Source organism: Ambystoma mexicanum, chromosome 11, assembly GCF_040938575.1.
Source record: "Ambystoma mexicanum isolate Mex_15411 chromosome 11, UKY_AmexF1_1, whole genome shotgun sequence".
NCBI lineage: Eukaryota > Metazoa > Chordata > Amphibia > Caudata > Ambystomatidae > Ambystoma > Ambystoma mexicanum.
In genome coordinates, this window is record NC_090934.1 from 1,099,980,758 (window position 1) to 1,099,996,585 (window position 15,828).

The window sequence follows — 15,828 nt, forward strand, 5'->3', positions numbered from 1 at the left end:
GAGGGAGGGATGAACTCCTGGCAGAAGGGTGTAATATCAGCTGTCCGACAAGGAACCTAATGAAAGGGGAGAAATACCTATTGTAGATGTTTAGAATCCTGAAACAAACCAAGGTGCCCAGCACCAGTAGGTAAACCTCACTTTGTAACTCTGACTCGTGCATCACTACTGTTTCTACATTTTGTCTGTAGAACATGTATGCATTTAAACAACCCCTATACATGATAAGTACTTCTACATTAATAAAGATCATTTAGATGAATCACAACCAATTGGGTCATTAAACTGTTCAGCCTACCACAGACTTATTATTTCAAAAGGACATTGTTTAAGAGGAACCCCACTATAACCTAGAAGGCTTTGGGATAAATGGCTAGGGAGGTGGGTTGGCCTCTGGGGAGGTTGACCATCCCCACTTTTCTTTCTTAGCTCCTCTTTCTGAAGATTGAGGTTCTCAGCTTCTGGTCCTCAACTCCTGGGGAGACCACTGACCAGGCTCTCCCACGTTCGGTCATGACACCTGCTCCCACATCCTCCTTGCTATCTTCTCTGACTAACTGCTCAATACCCTCCACCTCATTCATCTGCATATCTTCTCCAATCACATGTTATATATTTTCCACTTCCTTCCCCCTGATATATTCTCCAACCACCTCTTCAATATGTCCCACTTCCTTCCCCCTGATATTTTCTTCAACCACCACTTCAATATATTCCACTTCCTTCCTCCTGGTATTTCCTCCACCCCCTTGTAAATGTCCTCCTCCTCTCCCTCTTGTTTCTTTCCCCTGGGATTCACCCTCCTTCCTCTCTGCTTCATCCATTTCCTCTTCTTTGTCTATTCCACTAGCCATCTCCATCCTTCTGTTGTTCCTCCTCTGCAACTCCTCTCTGTTCACCACCTGGCTCCTCCTCTCTCTGCTTATGGACACCGCCATCCAGCCTCCGTCCTCATGCTCTCCTACAAACTCCTTCTTTTCCCTTCTCCAAATGTCACCAAAGCTCAATTCTCCCAAAGCTTGTGGGTTTTATATTGAGTTGGCTCTTTCCCAGAGAAACACTTTGCTAAACTGCACTAGTCATTATTAGGGTTATGATCCGATCGGTTAAACTGTCTCTGATTATTAATGCTTGAGAAGCCCTGCCATTTGGTTTACAGAGATCTGGCATGAGCCTTGGTCAAGACTAGGCTCCATCTTGGGACTCCACTTTGAGCATGTCCATAGGGGCCTCTTACCGCAATTCTCCAGAGGTTGTATCCCCATAAGATATCTTTCCATGCTGAATGTAATTTTGTCAATTAGCGTTTTCTTTGGGCTTATGCATGCTTCGTGACTGTGGAGAACACTATTGCTCCATGTGATTTCCAGGTTCTATGGTTCCTGGGGCATTGTCATTTCCGTGGTCTGGACTTGGTAAATCCCCTTGTCATTGATGGCCCTAGAGATTCCCTATCTGGGTTGAAAAACAGCATCCAAAAGTGACTTGTGAAGGTAGATGTCCTACAAACATGTCATACAGTGACTCTTGGGACCATTTGTATCATTAGCGTACAGGTAAATTGGCAGCAATACCAAACCTCTTTATAAGGGACTGTGCATGTAAGTTTGTCATATGGAGTTTTTTGGGTATGTGGTTGCCTGTGAATGCTTCATTACTGCCGCCGGGAACAACATTTTGAAAACGCACCATGGGGTGAATGCGTCGTGCCTAAAGATCTTAGAAGGCAGCGTTTGGGAGAGGATTTTTGGTTTGCCTCAGTGTGTACCAATCGAAGCGCTGAGATTAGATTTGGCTTGATCTCCTTGGTAGGCCTTTTACACATGGGGCAAGGCATATTACATATAAAGGCCGTCAAGGAGCCCAAGTTACCACTTTTGGCTTCAATGGGGGAAATACTTTATTTTTAAATTTGTTTATTGGCATTTTCCCAGCAATTTCGGTTACAAAACTCTCATATGTGCCTTACGCATATCCAATTTCAGTGCATTTCAACTTAACTTAAACAACATTATAACATACAACAATAACTGTCTCCTTGTTTTGTTCATGTGTTGCAGTATCACTTGTCCCGGGGAGGTGGGGGGGTCTGGGGAGGGAGTGATCAGGTTGCACAAGGGGGATGTCGGGGGGTGCCCTCCAGGGGCCAGTTATAGCTTCAGCGAGTTCTTCCAGGCTGCCCTTGTCTGTCCTGCGGGTGTGTTTGCCTCAGGCCTTTGATTCATGGGGGCTTGTCATCCGAGGGGAGAAACATATGTCTGGTGAGTTCTTTCCATGCCTCGAGCGCTCTGCTGGCTTCATCAGTGGATCTGGTGACACACTCCTCCCAAGCCTTAGTCTCCGCTAACACCCATCTCTCCGTTTCGCTGTGCCATAATCTGTAGTGTGGTCCCGCAGGCTTTTTCCAGGACATGGCAATAGTCCTTTTGGCCAGTATGCACGTTATGTCCATGAGTCTAACTGTGTGCTTGAGCTTGGCTAACCTGGGGTAAGTTCCCAATAGGCACTCCTCGGGTGTCCAGTTGTGTTTGGTCATGCCTGCTTTCTCACACGTCTGTTTTCCCTTGTCCCACAGTTTCTTTGTTTTGGGGCATTCCCACATCATATGGATCAGATCTGCTTCCTCCCTCCTGCACCAGGGTACAGCTTGACTGCACTCGCTTGTTAAATTTGGCTATTCGGTTTGTGGTTAGGTAGGTTCGGTGCAGCACGTTCAACTGTATCTGTCGGAATCTGTGGTTTCTTGACACCTCTTTGGGGAATATGAGCACCCTGTTCCATTCTCCCTCTGTCATTTCTCTGCCTATATCTGTTTCCCATTTAGTTTTCATTTCCAAGCTCCGGGGGTTAGGTATATCGCTCAGGTGTCCGTATATTTGGGATATTGGTCTGCTGCCCTCCCCCATATTGTATAGCAGCGTTAGGAATGGTTCTGTGACCGGTTCTTCAGGCCATGTGTCCCATTTGTGTCGTACTGTGGTGCGGACTCTTTGGTACCAGAGGAACTGGCCTGTGTTAATGCCCTCTTTTTCCTGTAGCGAGGCAAACTCTTTAAAGGTTCCCTCCTCGTAGAGGTCTCCCTAGGTGTAGACCCCATCCCTTTCCCATAATCTGATTTGTTTCAGGTCTGTGACCGTTGTGCATAGGTCTGCGATCAGTGGTACTTCTGGAGCGTAAGAGTTCTGTGTGCGGGTAAGCGTTTTCGTTCTGCGCCAGATTTCCCTCCCCAGAGTGACGAAGAGGGGTGCTTTTCCCAGTAGTTGTGAGGGCACCCAGACCAGTTCTTTCAAATGGAACGGGAGGGTCATGGCTTGCAACAAGGGTGTTTCAGCTGTGGGTTCATCGGCAAACCATTTGGACACAAAGCTGAGCTGTGCTGCGAGGTAGTATTTTTCAAAATGTGGGAGTTGGATGCCGCCCTGGCTGTATGGTAGCGCTAATGTCGATAGCGCTATCCTGTGTCTGTTTTTCCCCCATATGAACTCTTTTATTAGTGTCTCAAGCAGTCGGGAAAAGGGTTTGTTGATGTAGTAATGTACATTTTGGAACCCGTACAGGAACCGTGGCAAAACAATCATCTTGACTATCGAGGCCCTCCCCATCATCGATAGAGGGAGTCTCGACCAAAAGTTCATTGACTTACGTAGTTGCTGGGAGTGCTGCCTTTGTGTTGTGTTCATGCATCAGTGCAGGGGTGTGCATTATCTGGACTCCTAGGTATCGGAATGAGGTGGTCTGCCATCTTATCCCCACCACCGGAAGTGCCTCCATGTCCTCATGTTTCAGGGCCGCTAGTGGGAACAGGCAGGATTTCGCTTTGCTGAATTGGATCCCAGATACCCTGGAGTAATTATCCAAGACTTCGAGCATGGTGGGCACATTGAGGTGTGGGTTTCTGACGTATACAAGAACGTCATCTGCGTGGAGTGAGATGACGTGATCTACCCCTCCCAGCCTTATACCGGCGTCAAAAAATTGCTTCCTAAAATAAATGGCTATGGGTTCCAGTCCCTCTTTGTATGTCCCAGGCCTCTGACACGTGTTTCCCGGATTTCACCCTTGCTCTTGGTCTGGTGTATAGTATCTTGACCCATCTTATAAAGCCAGGTCCGAAGCCGAATTCCTTGAGTACAGCCACTAGCCACTCCCAATAGATGGAATCGAACGCCTTTATGGCATCCAGGGATAGTAGTGCGTATGAGCCCTTGTCCTCGTCAGTTTGCGCTATAATGTGTTGCAGCCTGCGCAGGTTCATGGATGTGTTACGGCCCGGTACGAAGCCACTCTGATCGGTGTGTATTATGTCTCCTATTATTCTAGACAGCCACTTGGCTAATATCGTAGTTAAGATTTTCACATCATAGTTTAGCATCGCTAATGGGCGGTAGGAATTGCACAGGTCCGCCGGTTTGTTAGGCTTAAGAATCGGGACCACAAGCGTTTCTCTCATGCTTTCAGGCAATATCCCCCTTTCGTATGCCTCTTGGTATACTTTATGTAGCAGGGGTGTCAGGGAGAGCTTGTATACTTTATAAAACTCTGAGGGCAAGCCGTCAGTGCCCGGCGCCTTGCACGTGGCCAGAGACCAAATGGCTTCGGTTATGTCTTCAGGCGTGATTTCTGCTTCTAGCATAGTAACTTGATCGGGGGACATTCTAGGGAGCCCTATCTCGTCTAGTGTATCCATTATCTGTTCTTGGGGGACCTGGTCTTCGTGAGAGAATAGGTGTGCGTAGAAACGTTTGAAGGTGTCATTTATGTTATGTTGTGTGTGGTGTATGTTCCCCTCTTCGTCCCGCAGTGAAGTAGTGGAGTGTCTAGGGTGTTCCCTGCGGCATAGCCAGGCCAGTAACCTGCCCAGTCTGTCTGCCTCTGCGTGTGCTCTATTTGTTTTAGCGGTGTAGTTGAACTTTTCTAGCCTGCTCCACGCGGTAGCATTATCCTCTCTGAGTTTCTGGAGTTCTGCTTCTCCCTCCTGAGTGCCTGTGGGGGTGGCCTCCAGCATTTCAATCGCCTTCTCCACCTTATCTAATTCCGTTCTGAGCAGTTTCCTGATCCCCCCGGCCTTTGCAATGATTTCCCCCCTTATCACTGTTTTTAGGGCGTCCCATACCGTACTACTGCGTTCTACACTGCCCACGTTAACTTCTATATAGCTGTCGATTGAGTCTTGCAGTTCTTCTCTAAAGGCTGGGTCTTTCAGGGCTTCTACTGGCATTTTCCACATGGGGATCGGGGGTCTGGGGCCATTGTGGTTCCATGTTACTAGGAGCGGGGAGTGGTCAGAGATGGTTCTTCCTAAGTATTGCGCACCTTCCACTTGGGGCAAGTGTTCCCTGCCTATGAGGATATAATCTAATCTTGTGTGCAGTGTATGCGGAGACGAGTAGTATGAGTAGCCTCTTATTGCTGGATGTGTTTCTCGCCATACATCAGCCAGATCCAGCCTGTCTATCATTGCGCTCAGGGCTGTTGTCCCTGCCGATGGGCCTTTCGATTGGGAAATGGACCTGTCCAGTATTGGGTCACATACGCAATTGAGGTCACCCCCCCATATGAACAGGCCGCTTCTGTGTTGTGTAAATTTGGGGTACATTGAGTTCAGGTGGGTCGTTATGTTGCTATTGGGGAAGTAGGAGTTCACGATGCATATTTCTGTCTGCTCAATGTGTCCCTGTAGCATTACGAAACTGCCTTCCGGATCTATTTCTGATTTGGCCAGGCGAAAAGGGAGTTGCGGGTGGATCCAAGTATAAACTCTAGCATATCTGGAGTAGACGGTGCCAAATCCCTGTCCTTCCCAATGGGTTTGGAGTTTAGCCATAGAGTCTGCCGTGCAGTGGGTCTCCTGTAGTAACGCTATCATCACCCCTTTTCTGTGCAAATAGGCCTTGATTCTGTTTCTGCAGAGATACGTCCCCAGGCCCCTCACATTCCATGTCAATATTCTAATTGCCGTTGTGGTCATGGTGGTTCGAATGGAATATTACGTTTGTCCTGCTTCCCTCTCTTTAGTGTCCATGGTCGAGGCGCTAGTGTTAGAGACCCCATCCTTGTGTGGGTTAAGGCACAGGTTTCCCCTCTCTCAATTCGACTCCCCCCCTACTCCCTTTGTCATTTGGAGTCTTACCAACAATAGTAACGTTCATTCTGGAGAATGAAAACAGCAAACTGTGCAACTTTGAACTGCCCCCAGCAGTTGCTTCCAACTTGCAGCGCTCAGGGGCTCCCGAGCCTTCTGGGCCTTTCCAGGCCTCCCGGTGAGGGTGTTATGTTGGCGGTTGGCCTACACGTGTCCTGGAGGCGTGTGTCGACGTCATCGACGTTCGTGTAGTTCGGTGCGCTCCTGCCCGATGTTGCTTCATTAATACTGTAGTTCTTAGTGCGGTACCTTGGTAGTTCACATTCTGTTGTGCGAACATTGTTTTTTTTCCTTGCTGCTTCGGGTGTTCAGTGGCCTGTGATCTCTTTCACTGTTCCATCCTTACCATCTGCGAGATTATTATGTTCGAGCACATATTTGCCGCCGCCGGGGTTTCTAGAAAGACGTCTTTCCCTTTATGTATCACCTTAAGGCGTGACGGGTACATTAGCATGTACTTGAGGTTAAGTTCTCGTAATATTGCTTTCACCGGAATAAATGAATTCCTTGCCCGATCAACTACAGGAGTGTAATCCGGATACATGACTATTTTGGCATCTTGTCTTTTGATTTCCCCTCCTTCTCTCGAGAATCGTAGTATTGTCTCCCTGTCGCGGAAATTTAGGACTTTGGCGATGATTGGGCGCGGGTGCGAGCCCGGTGGAGGTCTTTTTTGCAGAGCCCTGTGTGCTTGTTCTATCGAGAATCCCTGGGACAGGTTGCTGGCCCCAATTTCCTGCTGTATTATTGTCTCTATGAATTCCGTTGGGTCCGGCCCCTCCATTCCCTCTGGGACCCCTAGAATTCGATGTTGCGGCGGGCCCGTCCCTCCGCATCTTCTGACCTCACCTCTAGCCTTGCTACCATCAATTCAAGGTCCTGGACCTTGGACTTGAGGTCTGTTGTGCTTTCTACGTTGTCCTGTAGGGTTGCTTCTGCTGTAGTCACTCTTTCAGTGAGATTGCAGGCATCCTGTCTAATCATCTGTATGTCCGATTTGACTTCATCTATTTTGGATTCGATAGAGGTGCGTAGCACCGCAATGGCCTGCAGTACTTGCATGTTCGTGGGGTCACCTTCTTGGGTCGTTTGTTTCTCTGTTGCCCCTGCGCCTTGCTGCAGCTTGGGCCTGGCTGTTGTGAAGGAGTCCATTGTTACTACTTTCAGTTTGCCCTTGGGTGGTGACATCTCCTGACTTTGGTTATTTGGTTCTCCACCACATGTCGGGGGTACTCTCTGCTTGCTGGCTGTGGCTCAGTGGCCACCGTTGCTGGAGCCAGCGGTCTCTGTGTTGCTGGCCGCCAAGTGATGCGACTTCTCCTTATGGCCTTGTACGTCTGCTGCAGTGGTTTCTCAGACTGTCAACAGCCCCTTCTATTTGCGTGGCCGAGCTATTGTGGTGCCAGCCCCCTGCTGGTTCAACCCTTACTTCTGTGGGTCTGGGGCGCTATGATCCGCGGGTCCTCTCTCCTTCGGGGCCCGAAGCTCCGTGAGGAGGTCTGGTTAGCACTGTGTCCTACCTTTCGTGCGCCGCTTTCCCTCTGCTCTTGGTTGGTGGGTATTCAACATGCCCCTTCCTGCTCTTGGGCCATCCCGTTGCCGTGTTCCTCTGCGGCCCGATGGTATCTGTCGCCGGAAGCTGGTCTGCTGTCTCTCCTCCTTAATGTTCAGGCAGCTGATTTGTATTGTAGTGTTGGCTCTATGCCTGAGCCTCAGCCTCCAGTGGGGTGTGTGGATCCCTAACGCCCCAATCCTGTCTGCTTTGAGGCAGATGTTGTTGGGCCCCTTGCCCACCTCGGGTGTGGCCTGCGACCTAACGGCCTCGGGGTCCGTCTGTTCGTGTGCTGCTTGGGCTCCGATGTAGTGCGGGATGTAGTGCGGGCTGTGTCTCTCCTCCTCATCATCAAGGCTCCGATGGATCCGCGTTCCACCAGTGCGTCCCGTTCCCGGGCACAGTGTGGGCCTTTCCCTTCTTCCTTATTGGAGCCCCCTCCACAGCAGCGGCACCCCGGTTGCAGTATTTGCCCGAGGGAGCGGAATCGCCGTCACCAGTTCGCTGTTCCACACCGGCACCGGGGGCTTAGCTGCACATCCAAGCGCCACTCAGGGTAACCGCTGTGTCCGATGAAAGGATCGTTGTTCGCCCCCGTCTGTCCCGTAGCATGCGGCGGGTTCTCCTGCTTATATGCCTTCTTCCATCGCGGCTCGCTTGTCTGTTGCAGGCCCCGCCATCTTGCGCGCCGTAGGGGCTCCGCTTTACTCACTTCGTTGGCACACAATGCTGGTCCGTTTTTTTCCCCTAAGGCAGCGTCGGGGGTTGGAAAACGGTTCCCCTTCCCAATGCTGCAAAGTTTATAGCTGTTTAATCTCTTTCGTCGGTGTTAGACGGTCCGTAACAGGATCGCGGGCAGGAGCGCTGGCGATTTCCGTCTTCACGCCATGCGCGCCGGCCACGCCCCCCCTCAATGGGGGAAATACATGCATGTTGGAGGAGTCCCTTTCCTATGTTTCTTCAAGAAAAATTATATGGAGCTGTTTGTATTGGGTAGATGAGCCCCTGATTGGGATACAGGTTTTGCCTCTTGAGAAAGGCTTTTATTGCCAGGCTCAAAGTGTGGGACTGGAACCTTAACCATGAGCACCTAGGCAAACGAATAGGAAATGTCGCATATCGTTTTTAAATCCACAGAAATACCTGGAAATATCCCCATCGCCATACTTGCGAAGGTTTGTGCTTTTGATGAGGCTCAATCAAGAACCTACGGTGGGGGTTATTGGACCCCGTAAAGGGCTGTCGGAGAAAGAGAGAGGATGCAGATTCTGCAAGCCTATATATGTTCTGGAATAAAATAGGCACATTATGACCTCATGCAAAATGCTTTGAAATAAATATATGACCGATTTGAGGGATTCTGTACATAATCTTGACTGCATAAAATCCTATGATTCCTGGAGAAAATGTCTAAAGGCCAGTAACAGCAGGTTGAATATGCCATTAAGGTGTGGGAGGTGATCGCTGAAAAACTAGCTAAGTTGGAATTAGATACAAGTTAGGTAGCTCCAAAGAGGGAAAAGTAGAGGTATATTTGGATACATGGAATGACTAGCTGGGGGTTTATGAGGCTTTTTTCCTCTAAGTAGAAGATTTAATTGTTGAATGTTGAGCGCTATATTTATATGGTATTTTATCGAGGATCATGCAGCACTTATACATAATGATACGTTTTTATGAACGGGTCCTAAAGTGTGAAGTGTCACACCTTAGTATCTATTTGAAATTATGAAATGGTATTTGATGAAATGCTTAAATTGTTTCTACTGAATTTATGTGACAAGTTCAAATCGAACAAAAACACATTAGAGTTACCCGAGTGAATATTGGCCATAAACCATGGATCCTGATTGGCTGCCAGAATTCTAATTTGCCCATTGAGATGCGAATACCTAATTGGTCGCTTAGAAGTGTTAGAATTCTGGCATGAAGTGCTAGGTAAAAACATCATTATTAAAAGTAAACAAATTCACCAACAGGAACACTCCCAATTATTTACAATTTTCTTTCCAACAAGGTACTCCTTGGTATATATTTCAATAAAAAACATATTGTTTTATTTCATACCAAACCTATCTCAACTGCACCATAAAAGTAACAAATAATGAAACGTATTGTGAATTACAAGCCTATTTTATCTTCTTGTGGTTCTGGAGGGATTGAGGGATGTATTTGGCTTGCATGTATAGCACTTAATACCTCCCAGTAGCCAGCTGACCATCCTAGCAGGGTGAGGCAATAGATATGGGAGTCAGTGGGAGAAAGTAAAGGAAGGTGGAAGAGTGAGTAATATTCGAAGATATATTAGGGAGTGAGAGTAAGAAGCAGGATCTGCCAGCCAGTTATCAGTCACAGAGGATTGGTAGAGGGATATTGGAACAAAGAGGTCTCAATCAAGCTGCTCACCCACAGTTTCTGCAGACAGACCCTCCCTGTTTGCTTTATGGATACTGTTGCATGCAAAGATCAGAGCTAACGTGGGGGTTGGTCTGAGTGCTCCAGGCCTTATCAAGTACACAGTCTCTCACTTCTCCAGGGGACTCAGAGTTTCCGGAAGACAGAAGGATGTCCTGCTTTAAGTAATACGAGGGCGGACACGTCACTCTCTTGTTTAGATCAGCCTGACCTAGGCGGCTAGATCCCAAAGTCTGACCCTGCTTTGCTCAGGGGACTGCTCCATAGAAACACCACTGATCTTAACCAGACAAGAGGCATTGTTGTGGTTAGGACCCAAGGCAGCGCAGGGAGAATGCAGGGGCAGAAATCTACCTGCTTTCATTCAGGAGTAGGCGCAAGCTGTCTAGACTGGTAAAGGGCTGAAAAAAGAGAGGGTAACTAAACAAAGCTTTTTAACTAAAAGGCATGTGACACAGCAGTGAGAGATGTGAGGCTGCTTGGATTTAACCAACATCATCCGAGGACTTCATACCCCAAAACGTTACACAGAAAACTGGCGAGAGGTCCACCCTCACTGTTTATTCTTAGATAAACCAAGTCCGCCACTGCCATGCATCCCTTATACCTTTGTTAGTCCTAGAATTCAACAAAGGTAGCAGGCGCCCCTCTCTCGGAAGAACAAGGCATGATAACCTGTTCAGTGGTTGTAAACCACATTGAGAGTTCGCAGCCATCTGCTTTTTGCTCACTGTACCTTTCACAGATGGGAAATATCCATTTGCATATCAGTCTTTGTCCTGCCCACATGGGCAGTCCAGCACCGAAATGCTATGGCAATTCCTCTCTGAACAAGAGTACCACCAGCAACCCCATACACGTGTTTCAGCCTTGTTGGGCATCATCAGTGAGGTGAAGCTGAGCCTCTCTAAGCACAGTGAGCAGGGAGTCCACGTCTGGTTGCCCCCAGGTAACCTAGGGTGACCAACCCCAAGTTCCTTCAAAGAATTCAACAAAGGTAGCAGGCGCCCCTCTCTCGGAAGAACAAGGCATGATAACCTGTGAAAGGCACAGTGAGCAAAAAGCGTGTGCTGCAAACTCTCACCTCAGAACAGGTTATCATGCCTTGTTTCTGGAGAGGAGCGCGAGCTACCTTTTTTGAAATACTTTGTTAGTCCTAGCTTTGCCTGGTCTTGGCCCCAATAGCCCTGGCTGCTGATACGTGCAAGCATGGACAAGAGACGAACAAACCTTCCCAGGGGTGGGGTGAAGAGAGTTAGACGACCAGTTTTTAAGGAACTGTTCTGACAGACAAAGCATTGGAATGGACAGAGACATTAGATGTAATAATAATTGGTTAGCCAGGAAACTGTATCACAGGTGGGTCCAAAAGACATCAAATGATCAACATTTAGAGCTGTAGGTGGGTAGCAATACAAAATTGGGATATAATCCACTGAGGGGGGTGAGTGATACCTGATGAGGCAGTTTTCTAATATCACTTGGATACCCAAGATGGAATACATGCAATTGGTTCATATTTACCCACCTTCAATTTTATGTTTTGCATGGCTCCCCCAGCATCCATTTCCCACCCCCTGTGGTGTCTCTATGGACCACTAGTTCAGCAGTGGAGAGGAGGTGTATGAGGGAACTATATTAAACATTAAAAATACCCAGCTTCCTATTATCCTCCCAGTCGTCACTGTGTAGCTCCCTGTCTAGCACTCAGGGGTCAGGTCCTACAAAGAAAAGTGGGGGCACTCATTAACATAACAATTGAATGTGGTATCACCAAAAATTAGCATAAAAAGGTGCCCTCTGAAAATAATGGAGGGACTCCATCAAGTTGCGTGTACCCTCGACTTGAGCCCTGCTAGCACCCCAGCAGAAGGAAAAATACTTGGCACCCTGCCACACCCTCAGACCTCCCGCAAGTGGCTTCCTTCCCATTGCCTCATTCCTAGTGACCTGTTACCATTCCCACCTGCCTCAGCTGTTCTGGTCTCCAGTGCCTTCATTTCGAGCTCTTTCAAACTGATAGCACTGGAGCCGCAGACCTGCCAGAGGTAGGAACGTTGTGCTTGACAGCAGGCCGCTGACATTGAAAGCCTAACTGTTGAGTGTGGTACTGTTCTCTGACAGCAAGCGAGCCGCCAGTCTGTTCCCATGTCAGACCTGCGTGGTTAGAGAGAAGCACCCTCAATGCTAAAGACCTTCAGCCTGGGGAGGAATCAACACAGTCTATTACTTGGTCAGGACCTCACAGCAGTGGAACATTATTTTCAATGTCCACTTCTGTAATGTCCATATAGGGAATACAGCATTAAGAAATAGTAAATAATGCTCATGGCTTCGAATAAAAACCATGCATAAAATGTACAACCTATTTGGTGTATCTGAGATGGGTGATGTTTTTTTGCAGAATATGTATGCCTAAAAAATGAAGGAATTATAGGTTTTTAATTCACAGAGATTAATGTTGATTCTAAAAATAGTTATCGATCAGGGCACTTCCGGGGGAAGATGTGACGGTCATGCATTGCAGTTTATTAATAAAATGTATGCAAAGAAACCTTTCTTACTTGTGATTGCAACATTTTTCAGATGTCCAAATCTGCAGTCGCTGATCCTGTCTGGTTGCGGCCACGTGACGGATGAGTACCTCATTTTGATTCTGCAAAGCTGCACGAAACTTCGAACCCTCAAGCTTGAAAACTGTGCCAGGGTGACGGATAAGATGCTGCAAGCAGTGACGGCCTTTGGCAGATCCGTCAGAACCCTGCACCTGGATTTCTGTAGAAATATAAGTCAAGCCGGCCTGAAGGACGTGCAGAATAAACGCCCCTCTGTCACACTCAGGGCAGAGAGAAGCGCAGACATGATTCCAGACAATAAACCAGAGAACAGGCTGGCTCTAGAAAGAACATTGAGGAAACTTTTGCAATACTAAAACACCTAGAGTAGGTTCTTCTGTGAAGCGTTTGCCTTTTAACAGTCTCACAGTTGAAAATTGGAGGACATGGATTTTTATATAGCAGTTTTTTCTTGTATTTGAGTTTTTATATAAATATTATTGTGATTTCTTTTATGATCTACTGTGGTTTTTTTTTTATTTGATGAACAGCAACAAGTCATTCGTTCATTTGACCAATCCTGGGTCTGTCTTTTCTTTTTAGTTTGTGCTTGTATGTACACACAGTAATTAAAATGTGTCAGATGGGAAATGTTCCAGGTAGCGTAAATAGAGTTGTAATGCTGATTTAAATGCAGGGACATGGATAGTGTTTTGGGTGCAAGGAAAATGGAGTTCGAGTTAGGTGGGGGCAAAGACAGCAAAAAAGCAAAAGAAGCAGGAAGCAGCACAGCAGAAGCAGGGACATATAGATAAAGCAGGACACGTCAGCAAAGAGTGCGAGTAGGGCAGTGGTGGATGATAACGATAGCCAGGTGTGGGGGCAATTGCGAAAATAGATTTAAAAAAGTAGTGGGAAGGTAAGAACTATCAGTGTTGCATAAAGAACCAGTTTTAAAGATTATGAGCAGCGAAATTGAACATTTTCTTGGGAGTGGCGAATGAATGGCATGGAAGGCCCAAAAGCAACTAAGAAATGTAGCCAAGATGACCGAGCACTTCAGTAGATATCCGAGTTTTTGTTGAGTGCAGTATGAGAAGGTGGCAGATGTTTCTGATGCTGGGGGTGTTGAGCATTGCAGTGGTCATGGTAAGTGCAAGATCACAGTGTAAGTAAGAGGAAATCAAGCGCTCAAGCTTTGGGTGATGGTTTGAGGTAAGGTGAGAGGGAACTAGGAGGTGATGGGCAAGATGGGCCGGAAGGTAGATGACTTTGTGCTTGGCGGAAATGAGCATAACATAAGAAAGTATTAGCCATTGGCAGGTAGCAGCTGGATGTAAGGGAGAAGATCTGGGATCATTGGTGAATACGTGGTAGGAGAAGCTGGCAGGGAGATGCGACTGTCCAGGGATGTTCTGTAGAGTAGTGGTCCCTAGACAAAGTCATGGGGTAATCTCACTCGCAGGGAGGCGTAATTAGAGGTTTTCAAGTTTCGGGAGGGGGGAAAAATCTGTTAAAGAGGTACGATGCAATCCAGGTAAGTGTAGTACCTTGGATGCAGAGGTCAAAGAGGGTGTTCGACATTATTGAAAGCAGCAGTGTAACAAATGGCCTCAAGAACACAGCAACTGTCCTCGACAGTTCAAGGGTTTTCATTTGTTCAGTAGTCCTGGAGCTTTCTAAGGGCGGACCCTCTCTATCTAATCTAGAGATGGGCATTCGCTCCCTAACCCAGACGCCCCTCAACACCTTGATTGTCGCTATGGATCGGTAAACCCTAGTGTCTAATGCATGTATAATTAAATATGGTGGCCTAAAGGCAAACAAACTTTCTCTAAGTCTCCCTCAGGGAACACTCCAGGTGGTCACTGCTCTAAAGTCACTGAGTTGACGTATGTTGAATTTGGTTGCCTTTGAAACACTCGGGGCTCACTTGCTCTCAACATTTATATACCTGACTATTCCTCTGCCTAGGTCTTGCTCTCACTCTTCCTTTTTTACTCCTACTCTCCTCCCTCATACTCCTCCCACTGTCTTATCTCTTCCTCCCTGACACTTCCTCTTCTGTTCCCTCTGATGTTCCTCGCTCTACTGTTCACTTCCACCCTCCAATCTTACTCCCTTCTACTTCCTCTCTCCCCCTCTACTACCTCTTCTATTCTCCTGCCTTAGCACCACTACTTCTCCCCTCTCTACGCCACTACCACTCGCTCCTCTCTTCACACTACTACTCTCACTATACTACTCTCACTATACTACTCACTCAACCCACTCCTTCTCCCTCACCCTCCTCTTACATCCCCCTCAGTCACTCTCCTCTTACTCTCTACTCTACCACTACTAATACCACCCAGACAACGTTAATGCCCACTCAAACTTCAGTACCAATTTCTCCTACTAGCCCGTTTTTCACCTTGCACTTTCCTTCAATACATCTCCTCCATGCTCCTCTGCTCATCCTCTCTCCAGCGGGTCTGTTGCACCCTTGACCTCACCTGAATAACCCACACCTTCCTGCCTCCTGTGCTCTCATTTATCAATCCCCTTTCTTCTCCATTGGCTGTCTCCCTCAGCGGGTTTCCTGGGGCATGGTTACGAACAGTGAATGCGTAAAAAAGGGTCATAAGCCCAGCCCCCTTCACATCTACAGGACGAATCGGAGTGATTTGCCCACGGCTGAAATTACCGCGGGCAAATCGTTGGTATGAGAAAGGTGCGAACTACCAAAAGTTTGCACCTTTCTCATGCGAACACACATACAAACCCATAACACTCCCCCACCCACACCCTCAGCACACCCCCAACATAAACAAACCCCACTTACCTTGCCTTCACGCTGGGTTCCTGCAGTGCCAGATGCCTTTCACTTCTGTGATCGGGAACCAGCGCTGCAGGGTCCTTTTCTTCTCTTTTTTTATTTTTTAAACGGAAGGCTGCAGGGGTGTCCTCCAGAGCCCCCCTCACTATACCATGAAGTATAGTGAGCGGGGAGATGCAGGGGACACCCCTGGAGCCCCTGTTTTTTTTTTTACAATGCTACCACCAAAGGTTCAAACTTTTGGTGTTCAAACCTTTGATGGTAGCATTTTTAGAACCTTTGGTTGCGGGGAAAATCGTCCTAAACCCTACAGGACTGCCTTTTTTCAGCAATGGCGGCCTGCAGC

General features: G+C 47.7%; 1 protein-coding gene across 1 annotated transcript in view; it reads left to right on the plus strand.

Moving 5' to 3' along the window:
* Positions 1-13,179, plus strand: part of FBXL22 (F-box and leucine rich repeat protein 22) — a 91,662-nt gene extending 78,483 nt beyond the window's left edge. The window contains exon 2 of the mRNA XM_069624393.1: positions 12,696-13,179. Within this exon, the coding sequence (XP_069480494.1) occupies positions 12,696-13,041 (346 nt within the window). The 3' untranslated portion in view covers positions 13,042-13,179. The remainder of the gene's footprint in view (positions 1-12,695) is intronic.
* Positions 13,180-15,828: the final 2,649 nt, after the last annotated feature.